The sequence below is a fragment of the Furipterus horrens genome, unplaced genomic scaffold (genome assembly GCF_987537825.1).
Source record: "Furipterus horrens unplaced genomic scaffold, mFurHor1.1.pri manual_scaffold_11, whole genome shotgun sequence".
Taxonomy (NCBI): Eukaryota; Metazoa; Chordata; class Mammalia; order Chiroptera; family Furipteridae; genus Furipterus; species Furipterus horrens.
In genome coordinates this window covers 60,668,789-60,683,466 of record NW_028327181.1, presented here as the reverse complement: position 1 = coordinate 60,683,466, position 14,678 = coordinate 60,668,789, and the positions used below count along the sequence as shown (strand labels likewise).

Below are 14,678 nucleotides of genomic sequence, written 5' to 3'. Positions count from 1 at the left end.
CAGGGAGGGCTTCTCTAGGAGACAAGTGAGCGAGCGGAGGGAGAGAGCTCTGTGACACCAAGAGCTGGGGCGGTCCCGGCAGATGGAACAGCCGCGAGAGCTGAGGGGTCGGAGGGGAGGAGACACAAAAGAGAATGATTCAATGGCTGGGTGGAATGTTATGAGCTGGCTGATGTTTTATGTGCTTATGTTTATTTGGTTCTGGTTTCAGAGATTTCCTCTTTAAGTGTACAGACAGTTCAGAAGTTGTTTTGGCCTCTTTCTGTGGAGAAAACCACATAGTAGTTCCACTTCGTGAGAGAACAGGAGAGGCTTTGGGAGCTCTCGATTTTAACATTGGCAGGAGTAAGATGTTGTTGTATCGAGAATTTAAAGATCTACAGAAAATGATGAAGGCGACCCAAGCTGCCTGCTGTGAAATTCTGGGCGAGTTATCTGGAGAAATAAAGAAAAATCTTGTCTTAGGTATTGTGAATGTGGTGACAATCTGGATTTATGGGTTTAATCAATTTTGGGGAAATCAGACAATGCAACAAATGATGTGTTTTCTCAAATGAGTTGTTGCAACATGTGGATTTTCCACATGAAAGAAATTCCTTCCTACAGTCTTGGACTGATGAGTAGGGTCTATAAATTAGAGTAAAGGGTAAGGAATCACATTTTCTTAGCTAGAATCACGTGGTTTTAGAACTGGAAGGACTCTTAAAGATAATATGGAACTAGCATTTATTAAATGCCCCATCATATACCAAGCCCTTTAAATATGCTATTTCAATTCATTAGTCCTTACCATAACTCTCTGAGGTGAATGGTGATGCACCGTTTTACAATATAGGTGAGAAAAGTGAAGTTTAGAGAAACAAAGCAACTTGCACCAAATGACACAGTCAACAAGTGGTGGAGGCTGGATTTGAACCCCAGCTCAGGTGCTCTTTCCACTGTGTTACACAACATTAATTCATCAAGACACCTCATTTTACAGATAAGAAGCTAGAGCCCATCAAAGTAAAGGTCCAAAAGCAAGGCAGGGGCAGAACCAAGACCAGACCTCGATCCTTGTGATTCCACAACCCATTAGGCTACTCGTAGCACAAAACTAGTTTGGACAGAAGGGAGGGAAGAGAGGGAATGGAGTTAGAAGAGTAACATGCATGCGATTAAGCTGAAAGTTTTCTAGTCGTTACTTAGGGTAGGGTGAGATAAAAGAAAAAAGAAAATTCATGTCTTTGGAGTGTTCACTATGTATAAGGCCAAGACTAAGCATTTTTACATCTATCATTTCATTTAATGTCCACAGCTCACCAAGGAAGTAGAAATCAGCCCCATTCTCACAGATGAGGAAGAGGAGATTCAGAGACAACAGAACAAATAAGGGGGAGAGTAGTTATTCACACTAAGGTCTAACTCCAAAACATGAGTTTTTACCCTTCCTCAAAGCCTTTCCCTCTGAGTTTCACCAGGTGTAATTTCATTTCTGACTTTTGATTTCATGATGAGAGGAATTAAGATTGTTTAAAACCAAAAGACAATCTTTTCCCTGAAAAGAAAATTTACTATATTATGCTCAGAATCCTATGAAAAAGTAATGTCTGTACTGAACAACCATGTGGGATGTCATTCTGTTACTCTAGAGATTGAAAATGTGGGAGAAGTCCAGCGAGCGGGAGTTCTCTTCTTCCGAATCATGCTGCAGGAGCTGCAGGAAAGCCTCCAGCTGCTTACCTCCATGAACTTTGTGTCACTGTTGGTCTATGATTGTGATCCTCTAGCACAGCCAAAATCTCCGTCAGACAGCCAGTCTCAGGAGTTCGAAACCAACATGAAACTAATAAGGGACATCCTTACAGGAGTTATCTTGTTCATTCACCCAGAGTTGGAATTTTCAAGTGACTTAAGAAACTGGGATAAATGTAAACTAGTAAGTTTTTCTTATGTATTCCTTTTATTGAAAAACAACCCACACAAATTCAGGTATGCAAATCATAATTGCGCAAATCATAAGTGTACAAATGCAAAAATTTTTACACAATGAACTTTTGTAACCAGAACCTAGATAGAAACAGATCCTTAGTGGCATCCCCAAAGCCCTCTTTTGTACCCTCTCTCACCACTCCCTCAAACACACACACTCACCCCAAGGGTGACCAGAAGCCTGAATTCTGACACCATAGATTGGTTTTGCCTGTTTTCAAATTTATATAAATGAAATTATGTAAACTGGTGAATTGTGTACTCTAGTTCCACTCACTGGTGATCCCATAACTTCTGTTCTTTATTCACAGCACGTTAACAGATACTTAGTTGAGAAAATTTGTGCCTTTGACCCAACTGCTAAGGACGTGAAAGTTAATTTAAAGCTCATTGGTGAATATATCAGAGGTAAACTTTGACTTAATTATGGTCTAAATTATACTAACAACAGTAAAACACAGTTGCAAGAGATATTTGAACAAAGCAAGTAGCCCACAAATTTAATTTTTAGGAGAAATAGTTCTGATTATAGTCTTCTAAAAGGAGGGGCGCTGTCTGTAATCTGTTACTGCATTCCCCAGAGTGACTGCCTGCGAGAATTCAGAAGCACATCTGTTTCTCACTCACTGACCACATGTGCATTATTCATTAAAAAACAAGAGTGAATAGGGGCTGCAGTGAGGATAGGAAACAAGTACATTTAGCCAAAAGACTATTATTATCTTTAGCTTCAATGAAGAATCAAAGACAATAATAGATCATGAGTCTTCATAGACTTGTAATGCAGACTGTTGGGAGGAGGAGAGTCAGCAGGAATCAAGAGCAGTGAGGCCCCCAGGTGGGAGAAGGTGATGAGCTCTAGGGCCACATATGATAGTAAATACACAGGGGGAGGCAAAAGGAGGTTTACAGTTGTGAGTATATACAAAACAAAGAGTTTATTCTTGTATTATTATTTATTTATTAATCATTGCATTTTCCATATGAACCTCCTTTTGCCTATCCCTGTACATACACAAGCACACATTCCTATATGGGTGTGTATTACCTCACCAGAGAACTCAGGTCATGAAAATGAATGGAATAATGAGAAATAAGGTTAAAGTCTGTTCCTTTTTGTTACGCACAAAAACTAATCACTAATTGGGAAAATGGCTCAGTAGAACTTGCTCACTAAACCATCCCTCTTCTCCCCCTTGCCCTCACTTACTCCCTGTGGGGACTCTGGATCAAATCAGAAGGGCTTCTGGTCTCCTGTGATACATATATTAGGCTGAGAGGCTTAGAACCGGAGAGACTCCTAGGGCAAGAGGGAGGAAAAGGCAACCCGGAGGGAGACAACCACACTTCTCAGGGTGTCTGTGGCAGTGAGCGCATGTAGTACAAGTGCAACACAGAGCAGTGTGCCAGGTACATGGATGAGAAAGAGGTCGCTGGCCTAGGAAGGTGAGATACTCCCAGAAGTTTGGGCATACTAGAAAATAAGAGAGAACACAAGATTCAAATAAAAGTTAATGTGAATTAATGGGGACTATGAGCCATGTGAGTAAAGATTAGAATTTTTATTTGGAATGGCCTCATGGCTCTGGGCTGATTCTCTGCAGCCTCTAGATTCGTAGGTATTATAGGTATCACTTCTAAGGAAGTGATTCACAGGAAACAGTAATAGCAATGGCAGAAGTGAATACGTGTTCATTGTTTACTTGCATAAACTAGGTCTAGACTCGTTCACTGTTCACTAGGGACTTAAAAATCCAGAAGAAATGTTTTCTATGTCGGTGCCTCATTGCATCTCTTCCCTTTAGAGTAGATTTAGTCCCCAAGATAACACCCAGTACACCCTGGTCTCCATGTATGACCAGCTTGTCAAACTGACATTTTCCCTGAGCCTTATCCACCATGGTCCCCACCCAACCTGCCAACCTCTTGGCCTAGATCCGGACCCTGCTGCCAGGGTCACGTGTGTCCTCTCAGACTGATGTTCTCTTTCTTGGGTGAGGACTCAGGCACCCACCACTGTCCATCCAATCCTCTTTCAGATGAGATCTCTGGAGATGAGGAGCAGGTCCCTCCACTCTCCACCTTGCAGGTGTCTTCAGGAATTGGCTCTCAGTCTATACTAAGCCTATCCCAAGACAAAAGCATTTTCTGTGGAATTGTACCAGTGTTTCAAGGGAATCTCTTCAGGCTCCACCTCCAATCTGCTTATCAGAACTACCTCATCATTTACAGCCCTTTTGTTTAGGAAAGCATGCTAATTTCTGTTTGCTTGGCTTGCTGTCACTTTGATCTGTGCTAGCTAATTCCTGAGCACCCTTGATTGCCAATACTCCCCACCACTTTCTCTTTTCCAACAGCGTCCTGAGGTGGCAGGAATACTAACTGCAGTTAACAGTGCTGGATTCAGCCAGAAACCAATATTCCTTGGCTACCACACCACCAAAACCAAGCCTTTGGCATTATCACAGTCTCTGCAGCAATCAATATAGTTGTCAGCCACCCAGAAAACAACCCTCTCTCTTTCATATGCAATTGTATCAGGAAATTCTAAGCTTCCCATATGGGGAAAGGATGGTGAACTCTTTGGGGCACCTTTCTGTTTGTGCCAGGAAGAGAGAAGTCTTCTGGAATTGCGATCTGTTGCTCAAAGTTTGTCTGAACTTCCTAGCAACATTAAGTAAGGCACCTACTTAACAACCCCACTCATCATGAAATGCTACCAATAATATCTGTAGGTTCTGCTCAAGATGGGGAGGGATTGTTAGCATAGGTTCTAACCCAGCAAGCCTCCCAAACTAATGGTTTTTCCAAGAAGATAGAATTAGGGCTGATGACGTGCCCACACTTTCCTAGGGCTTCTGCTGCCAACTCTTTCCCCACTTCATCCTAGTTCTAGAAAGAAATATTTTTTAATATTCAGTAAAGGTACACTTTATTTTTATCAAGATAGTGACATATAACATTTTATTAGTTTAAGATATACCACATGATTTGATATATGTATATATTGTGAAATGATCAATCACTACAATAGGTTTAGTTAACATCTATCACCACATCTAATTATAATTTTCTTGTGATCAGAACTTTTAAGATCTACTGTTGTTTTAGCAACTTTCAAATATAGAAAAAGTATTGCTAACTGTACATTACACACCCAGAATTTAGTTGTTACAACTGGAAGTTTGTACCTTTTGACAACCTTCAGCCATTCCCCCCACCCCCCCAATCCCTGCCTCTGGTGACTATCAACCTGTTCTCTGTATCTATGAGTTCATTTTTTATACTCCACATATAAGGGAGATCATGCAGTCTGTCTTTTTCTGTCTGACTTCTTTCACTTAGCATAATGTCCTCAAGGTCCATTCATGTTGTAGCAAATGGTAGAATTTTCTTTCTTTTTTATGGCTGAATAGTATTCCATTTCACATACCACATTTTCTTTATGTATTCATCTGTTGATGGATACTTCGGTTGTTTACATGTCTTTACTATTGTAATGCTTCAGTGAACAAGAGGGTGCAGATATCTCTTCAAGATATTGATTTCATTTCCTTCGATTATATACCTGAAAGTGGAATTGCTGAATCATATTGGAGTTCTATTTCTGTTTTGAGGAGCCTCCATACTGTTTTCCAAAATGGCCATATCAATTTGCATTCCCACCAACAGCATACAGCGTTCTCCTTTCTTCACATCCTTGCCAACACTTGTTATTTCTTGTCTTTTTGATTATAGTCATTCTCATATGAGTGATGTAATATCTCATTGAGGTTTTGCTTTGCATTTCTAGAAAGGGGTATTTTGTATTCTGGTGGAATTCCAGGCAGCTGTGTCACCTTTAGATTGAGGCAGTCATCTATGAAGGAGCAGTTTTGTTCCCAAGGCATTGCTGTCACAGGAATTTACTTTGCCATTCTCTTGGTTCATTCTTTCTTGGTTTACTCCTGTTTTGAAGCAGCATGTCTCCAGTAGTTTTCTGAGGAAGAGTGCATGAATGGTAAATTTTTTTAGACCTTTCTTGCCTGAAACTTTGCCAGATAATATAATTTTGAAGACATTGTCCCATTTTCTTCTTTCAAAAATTGAGATATAATTCAAATACCATAAACTTCACCATCTTAAAGTACCATTCAGTGGGTTTAGTTTTTTTTTTTTTTTTCATCAGGTTGTGCAACCATCAACACTATCTAATTTTAGAACACTTTAATCACTCCAGAAGAAACCTAGAACACATTAGCTGTCACTCTCCCATGCCCATCCCCTCCCCAGCCCCTGATAACCACTAATCTACTTTCTGTCTTTATAGATTTACCTATTCTGGACATTTCATATAAATGGAACCATATAATATGTGGCCTTTTGTATCTGGCTTCTTTAGGTTAGCATCATGTTTCAAGTATCATCTATGATGTACTTCATTCCTTTCCTATAGCTAAATAATATTCTATTATATAGATATACCACATTTTATTTATCCATTTATAAATTGATGGACATGTGGGTTGTTTCTACTTTTCGGCTATAGTAAATACTGCTGCTATGGACATTTGCTTACAAGTGTTTGTGTGAGCATATGTTTTGAGTCCTTGTGGGTATGTTGCTAGGAGTGGAATGCTGGGTCATATGCAAACTCTATGTTTAACTTCTTGAGGAAATGGTTCCATGATCACAAGAAACTTGGAAACTTCCAAGATTGCTGTTGAGAAATCTGAATCCTTTCTGATTTATTATTTTGTGCATGTGACCTTTTGTTTTGTTTTTCCAGAAGCTGTAGAATCACCCCTTTATCCCCAAGATTGTGAAATTTCATAATGACATACTTTGATATGGGTCTGTTTTCATCCATTGATATGAGTATTCGCTGGGCCTTTTCAATAGTGAAATTCAGGTCCTTAAGTCCTTGATGATTTCCTCCATGGCACAAAGGTTGCTACTTATGGCTGTGCAATTTGTGCACTGCACAAAGGTGCTCTGCTGAGGAGGTGGGAGAGGGCCAAACTCCAACTAGGAGTCCATTAATTAAACTGTGCGCTTTAGCTCAAGGCCGCACCTGCTTGGAGGAGGGGCATTGCTTTCTTCACCCATCTTTTTCTACTCATCAAGCTATGTGCTCAGAGTGCATTCATCCACAGTAGTTGTCTTTTTCTCATTTACACAAAGGTGATCTAGAGGTTGGTGGTGGCCTTGCCCTTTCTTTTTTGTGTTTTGTCTTTGGAACTCCTATTGTTTAGCCATTGCTTCTCCTAACTTCAGTCTCCAAAATCCATGCATTTTCTCTCCTATTTTTTATTTTTTTGTCTTTTTGTTTCACTTTCTGAGACAGTCTCTCAACCTTCTAATCCTATTGATTTTTTTAAATCCTCACTCGAGGACATGTTCATTGACCCTAGAGGAAGGGAGAAGGAAAGAGGGAGAAACGTTTATGTGAGAGAGGAACATCTATCAGTACCTTCGGTACATGTCCAGGGATTGAAACTGCAATCTAGGTGTGTGCCCTCACCAGGGATAGAACTCGCAACCTTTTTGGTGTATGGGATGATGTTCCAAGCAACTGAGCCACCCAGCCAGGGCTTCTATTGAATTTTTGTTTCTGCATGTTTTAAAGTTTAACAGCTTTTGTTGTTATTGTTGTTCTTTAAATATTTGCTTTCAACAATGTCTTGCTCTGTTTCATGAATGCAATGTCTTATCCCTGTGAAGGTATTAATGATAATTATTTTTTTTAAGTTTTCTTCTCCCTGTTGTTTCTCCTCTTTTCTTCTATTCCAGTGTTTTGGTCTCTGTATCTCATCTTCTCTACATCACAACACTGGGCAACTTCCCCTCCACAACCCTAGACATTTATTCTTTCAAGAAGGTAACATAGAAAGTCTTTGGGTTAAGGGCATCAGACACAGTTGAGAGGAAGAGTACTAGAGTGGAAACAGGGAGAGTATTAGTGTGTCTCATTAATATTGAGATACCTGTAGGCTTTCCCCACAAAGCTGCAAACAAAAAGGAGCTCAGAGGGTTGGGTGTTGTCCCACAAACCAAAAGGTCATTGGTTCAGTTCCCAGTCAGGGTACATGCCTGAGTTGTGGGCCAGGTCCCCAGCTGGGAGCCTTCTTAGAGGTAACTTATTTTTTTTAAGTATATTTTATTGGTTATGCTGTTACAGTTGTCCCAATTTCTTTTCCCCTTGCTCCCCTCTGCCCAGCGCACATCAGTTCCTTGGCTTCACCTTTCCTATGTTATTCTTTTTTCTTTAAATTTATTTATTTATTTATTTTGGGGGGTAACCCCTGCTCTGTAACAATTCTCCCCTCTCAAAGTTAAGACCCTTTATAATCTTATAAAGGACAATGGGCGAAGGTCTTGTGCTCCTCTAGCTGCTTTAAGCTGGACATGATCGTCATTCTACCTACCCTTGTGTCGAGAAGTCCCTATAAGTGTGGGGTTGTGGAGGGGAGGGTGGCCTTCCCACATGGAGAAGGATCTTGCAGACTCCAGGCCAGTTGGCTGTCCCCGGGCAAAGGCATGCTCTGTTTAACAAGCTGGTATCCTTGTTGTATTCTGGGGGCAACAGATTTGGCAACAGGGTTAAAAGGTATCATTAAAACCATAACCACTAGATGACAAAAGGCAGGGATTAATTTCCAATATCCCACAAAAGGCTTCTTTGGAAGAAGGTGTGCAAGGCATGTCATACCTGTCCAAAGTCCTTTTGCCCACTATACTTAGTTTGGGCTGAAGGGAGTATTTTAGGTTTCCCCCCTCAGACCTCTAGGCCCTTTCTGTCCAAGCCATTAGGATAGAAAAGAGAAACCAGTTTTAAAGTGAAGCCCACAAACCACCCCATTCTTCACTAACCAAACCACTTAGTTCAGCCAAACCGTTGAGTCTCAGGAGGCAGCGATGCAGACAGAATGAAGTGAGGCCTATATGTACAGATAATCATTCAGGTAATGAGATCATATGCCTATGCCCTATGAAAACAGAAAACACATGTTAATCTATGCAACATAACCCACAAACCTGTCTCTAGATCTGTGAGACTGTCTTATTGGAAAGACATCCAGTTGCAAGGCATTTGACATTCTCCTTGCCTGTAAATTAAGCATCACTGATGATGTCACAGACCTAGTTTAACTTTCAAATGAAAACAAACTTTAAATGAAAGTAAACTTTAAAGACAGTTAGCTGTACTAGTTTATAGTCTACCACTGAGCATTGTGATTCTCCTTGAATCACGATTTTCCTCCTTAATATTACTCTCCTTGTCATTAAAGGGACTGCATTAAGTCCAATTTTAATTTATCCTGTTCGTTTGCATAAACGCAAGAGCAGCAAATGATCACATATAATCTTTACGTCTGCTTTACTGGAACTTACGCAAGGAACATTTAGGGTGACCTTCAGTTTGCCCTTCTGGGCACAGAAGCTAAGTCACATACCTGCCATTCAGCCTTGCCTGTAAACACCTGTCTTTTCCAAGTCCTTCAGGTTTTCCATTGTGCCTTAAGGTCCCTTTTAGCTGTCTTTCAGAAAAGCAACTTTTGTTCTTTCCCTGGAAAGATTGCCATGAACTGTACAACCAATCAAGGTACCAAGCCTTTTTTCTTGTTGGCTTTTATTACCTTCGAAAGTCAATCCCAGTTCCTCAGGGCTTTTTGGTAACAACCAGAGCCCAAGCATGTCTCCTTTAGACATGACATTCCAGTCAAAGTCTAGAGGCAACTTATTGATGTTACTCTCCCTCTCTCCCTTCCTTCCCCTCTCTTTAAAAATAAATAATAAAATCTTTTTAAAAATGGAGCAAACAAAAGGCACAATTGGTATCTATACCATTGGAGTGTAAGAAAATAGTGAAGGACTATTATTTGTAATATACTTATGTCATCAATGTCTAATTTCGATTTTTAATGTTTTAAAATAAATAATTTATAAATAAATATACACATATTAGGACCATGCTCAACATTTGTTACTGATAGACATGATCAAAGAGTTTGGAGGACACTGCATTAAAGTATGAATTTTTGTAAAGATAAATCGCATTAATTTCAATTTGTACATCATTTGATTTACAGCTACATCATTTTTAAAAGCAAATTCAATGTGATATTGTACAGAAGTTGTCTTTACAATAAGAATGAAAGTAATATACTTTCAGGAACTCAATATTCCCCTGGAGTAAACCTCCACCCAAGCTTTGAAAATTAAAGAAAAAAATCAACACATTTTTTCTTAATTTTAAAGATATAACTTATTTATTTTCAGAGAGAAGGGAAAGAGAGGGAGAAAGAGAGAGAGAGAAATAGTGATGTGAGAGAGAAACATCAATCAGTTGCCTCTGACTCATGCCCCAACTGGGGACACAACCCAGGCATGTGCCCCAACCAGGAATCAAACTGGTGACCTTTTGCTTTTTGGAACAATGCCCAACCAAATGAGCCACAGTGGCCAGGGCCAAAAAATTTTTTTAAATGATTTAGCTTAATTCAGTGTTAAAGCAGAGATAAATAAATGGAGATTTAATTAGAAATATCCTGTTTTCAGCAAAATGAATTCCTTAGATAATTAAAAGTTTGATTAAACTTGAATCTGTTTCGAAATCAAACAGATTCATAGGTTGACTCAGCAATTATTTTAGTTCAGATATATCCACGTAATTTATTATAACTCTTACAAAGGCAAAGCAAAAAAAGGATTATTTCTTATGGTTACGTAAGAAAAAAGTAGTATATATGAAAGAATTATGAAATCTGTGCATAGTGCAAAGAGCTGGCATCTCTCAACCACAAGAGGGCAGTAGCACACAAGCGTTTGTTAATGGGAACCCCATAGAGCATTGATTTTTTTTCAACTTGTATGCCACAGGAATTTTTAAAACATACAATACTTGACTATTTAGTCAGAAACACTGACCTCTTTTCCCTTAGATTGTCAAGTAAAAAATGACAACAGCCAACACAACAATATCTGTCAGGTATAAATGCCATATAATAGAGGCCATATAATAGAGTCACACCTTATTGGTTATGTCTCATAATAAGGTTGTGTCTGATTGGTTAATTCTTAGTGCCACAAATCCTTGTAAACAAGAATAGGCATCTGATTTTTTTTTAAAAAGTCACTTTGGAGCAAAACCGGTAGTTAATTACAATTACTATTATTATTATTAATCAATCAAAATAATTCTTATATTTTTGTCAGATTGGAAAAAAATATATTTTTAAGTTAATTTAGGTGTGCCATGAGATGAAAAAGGTTTAAAATCTCTGCCACAAAGTAATGGAGGCTTCATTAGAGGAATCGTTACAGCCAGTTGTTAATGCATCAATCTGTTATTGGAAAGGGTAGGAAAAAGGAACTTCAGCCCAGACAGGTTCAGAGCTTCTGTCCCTGGTAACAATAAAACAGGAAATAAGCGACAGGGGCTTGTGAAAGGGAGTGACCTGCTCCCCGTTCTTGTGTCCCTGAATCACCATGGAGATGGCTCACTGGCTTAATAATGGTTGCAGATAGGGGTCTATTCATTTGGATGTCAGATAAGAACACTGTGGCAGGCGTCATAGGGACTGAGCTCTTAATGGGGGGTTAGGAAGGGGAGAATAAAAGCCGCAGGGGGACAGGAGAGCTGTTATATCTCAGAAAATCAGTTAAGACAGGTTTTAGAAGTGTTCTAGGGTGAACTTTTATTTAATTTTGATACATAACATTAAGATAATCAAGGTAATCTTTGCAGCCTATTGCATTACCTTGTTCCAGAAACAAATAAAGAGAAAAAAGAATTGATTATAACAAATGCACCTCAATATATTAAGTATGTATGTTGATTGGTCTAGTATTTCCCATAACATGAGATGAATTGGGTATATTTAATGTGTTCTCATGACCAGCATTTGTTTTTATTTTTATTCATAATTGTCACTAATGTTACTGAGTTATAATATGAAAGGACTTACTATTTGAAAAATCCAATTTAATTATTCCATAATTTAATGTTGTTTCAATTTAACATTTATTGAATCCTTCCAATTGGAAGAAAAAACAGTGCCTGTGTGTGTGTGTTAAAAGACAATTTTAGAACATTGTGTTCACGTTTTAAAGACAGTCTCAAATACAAATTGAGACTTGTGAATGTTTTCCACATTCTATGTGCCTTCATGTTGATAGAAGATAAGGAAGTAAATTATGTTCTGTTTTGTCATTTAGCAGATATCCATAAGTGACACAATTGTCATTGTTGTTAAAAGAGCTATGGATAGATGATATTTAAAACCTCTCATTGAATTATAACTATCATTTATGGTTTAGTCAACTAGAATTAACAAACATTTATTGGGTTAGTTATTGCATGAGACACTAGAACAAAAATGAATAAAAGAAAACAAACCAAAAAAAGAATAAAGCATAGACCTGAGGGTGGGAAGCACTTGAAAAATTAATTTTTTTTTTTTAGCAACTACTCTGTGACAGATTTTCGCATATCTTTTCTCATTCATCTTCATAACAATTCTGAGATATTATCCATGTTTTATTAATAAAGAGGCAGGCTCAGAACAATTAAGTGACCTGCTCAAGGTCGTAAGACTAGTTGGAGTAGAGTCAAGATTGGGACTCAGATCTGTTCAACTCCACAGAATATTCTCTTCCCACTGGACCATTCTATCTGAATTTCAGTCGTTGATGTTAGGGTGGTCGGTGATGCAGACTGTGAAATAATTCACAAAGAGAAGAAAGTGTAGACAGTCAAGTTTTTGGTTACTCTCCAAGAAAAGAGAGGGGCATGGTGTGGAGAGATACACCAGCATTGAGGGGTGAGGCCTTTGAGCTTTTATTGGATTATAATTGGATTTAAAAAGGGTAGGGGGGTTGCTGTTGTGTGGTCCCTGCGCTGTTGGGGCATTGTAGCAAGAGGCTGTAGTTTGTTCCAATGTTATCTCCTGCCTGTGGCTGTAGAGAGTGGTTAGCTCTGTTCTTGCTTTCCAGCAATTTCCAGTCCTGGGGATATAAGCTCAGAGGAGTTAAATGGCAGTCATATTTAATAAGGTCATAGGCCTGCTCAGCAGATGGTGCCATGATAGCAAATGGCGCTGACTTTATCCTTTTAACTGACTCCTGGGAAAAAGTAACTTTTATAAATGGCAGTTTAATTGTTTGCAATTTAACAAATGAATCATAATGGTGTGCAGTGATTATATACTTAAAAATAATTTTAATTTAGGAAATATCCCAAACGGAAAAGCTTGAGACTAACACCTATGTAGTCATTATGGAGCCATATTCTATATCCTACCTTAACATTGTGCATGTTTGAGTCAGACTTTTTTAAAGAAATAAAACATTATAGGAACAGTTGAGACCCTTACCCCTCCCTGATCCTACTTTCTCTTCTTTCTCCCTAGAGATAATACTATCATGAATTTGGTGTTTATCATGCATGATTTACTTTTACTACATGTTTATGAATCCATAAACAACACATTCTTTTGCAGGTTTTAAAACTTTAAAAAATTATATACAAAGAACATATTATTCTACAACTTACATTTTGTACTCACTAATGTTTTGAGATTTATCCACATGATATATGTAGCTCTAGTTCTTTAATTGTTAAATGCTGTGTAGTATCCATTAGCTGAATACGTATACCGAAAATTTTTAATCCATTATCCTGTGATTAGATATTTAAACAAGATTCTACTACGGCTTTGACTCCAAATATATATAATAAACTTTCATCATAATACTGGAACTTATACTTTAACTTAAAAAGTACAAAACTATCCATGCTAACTTTTTCTTTTCTTTGGTGCAGATCATTCCCGAATCGAAGTATGGCAATTTGGTAACACTGTCATTGAGTACCTGTACCACTGGTCACACATCTGTTTTGCTCTCGTGGAGATAAACCAAAAACTAAATAGTTCTGTTACTCCTCCCTTACCCTCCAAGACTGACTCCTGTGTGTATGCAAAAATGCCAGGTGGAAGCTTGCTAGGTAAATGCTAATGGAATTGGGGCTGTATTTAAGATATTTTTGTTATGTTCAGTTTTGTTAACTATAAAATATTCTCAACTGGAAAGGAGTGCCACATAGACAATATTCTGCTCCTAGACACTTACCGTGGCACTTCCTAAAACCAAAAGTGCTACCTAAGGAGAAATCTGATCTAAAGAATATCCAGTTAAGATAACCATAACCAAATGCATGCTGTAGAATATATTATAAAATTTCCTTTTACTTTTAACTTTGTATGTACCATGGGACTGTTATGGTTGATTAGACAGAGTTATTTTCATTCTCTTAAGATACAAAATAAAGACTGAGGTTTTAGAAGAAATGGCAGTTTTTACATCAAAATAGTACCAAATAATAATATTTTAAGAAATAAACTGGGAATTGTTTTTCCAATTTTTCAAAGATTTATTTGAGTATCAACCACCCTTTCTCCATCCTCATCACCCAACTCCCACCCCCATACACACTTACCTTAACAACCTAAAGGTCATTTCAATGAATATAAATTCTGTGGGAAAATGCTTGTCTATGACTCATGGAAAAAAGAAATCACCTTTAAAGAAAAAATAACAAAAACCTCTCAAGTTCCAAGAACTGCAAAAAGAACTTTTATTTATTTAAGGCTTGTTATTACAGCAAACTTTACTGCTTTGTTGTGAGATTTCATCTTTGCAATAAAATATCTGATGACACAGTA

General features: G+C 38.1%; 1 protein-coding gene across 1 annotated transcript in view; it reads left to right on the top strand.

The window, feature by feature from the left end:
- Positions 1–14,666, top strand: part of EFCAB5 (EF-hand calcium binding domain 5) — an 81,089-nt gene extending 66,423 nt beyond the window's left edge. The window contains exons 21-24 of the mRNA XM_090290638.1: positions 212–465; positions 1,632–1,918; positions 2,283–2,379; positions 13,778–14,666. Of these exons, the coding sequence (XP_090146764.1) occupies positions 212–465; positions 1,632–1,918; positions 2,283–2,379; positions 13,778–13,971 (832 nt within the window). The 3' untranslated portion in view covers positions 13,972–14,666. The remainder of the gene's footprint in view (positions 1–211; positions 466–1,631; positions 1,919–2,282; positions 2,380–13,777) is intronic.
- The last annotated feature ends 12 nt before the right edge of the window (positions 14,667–14,678 follow it).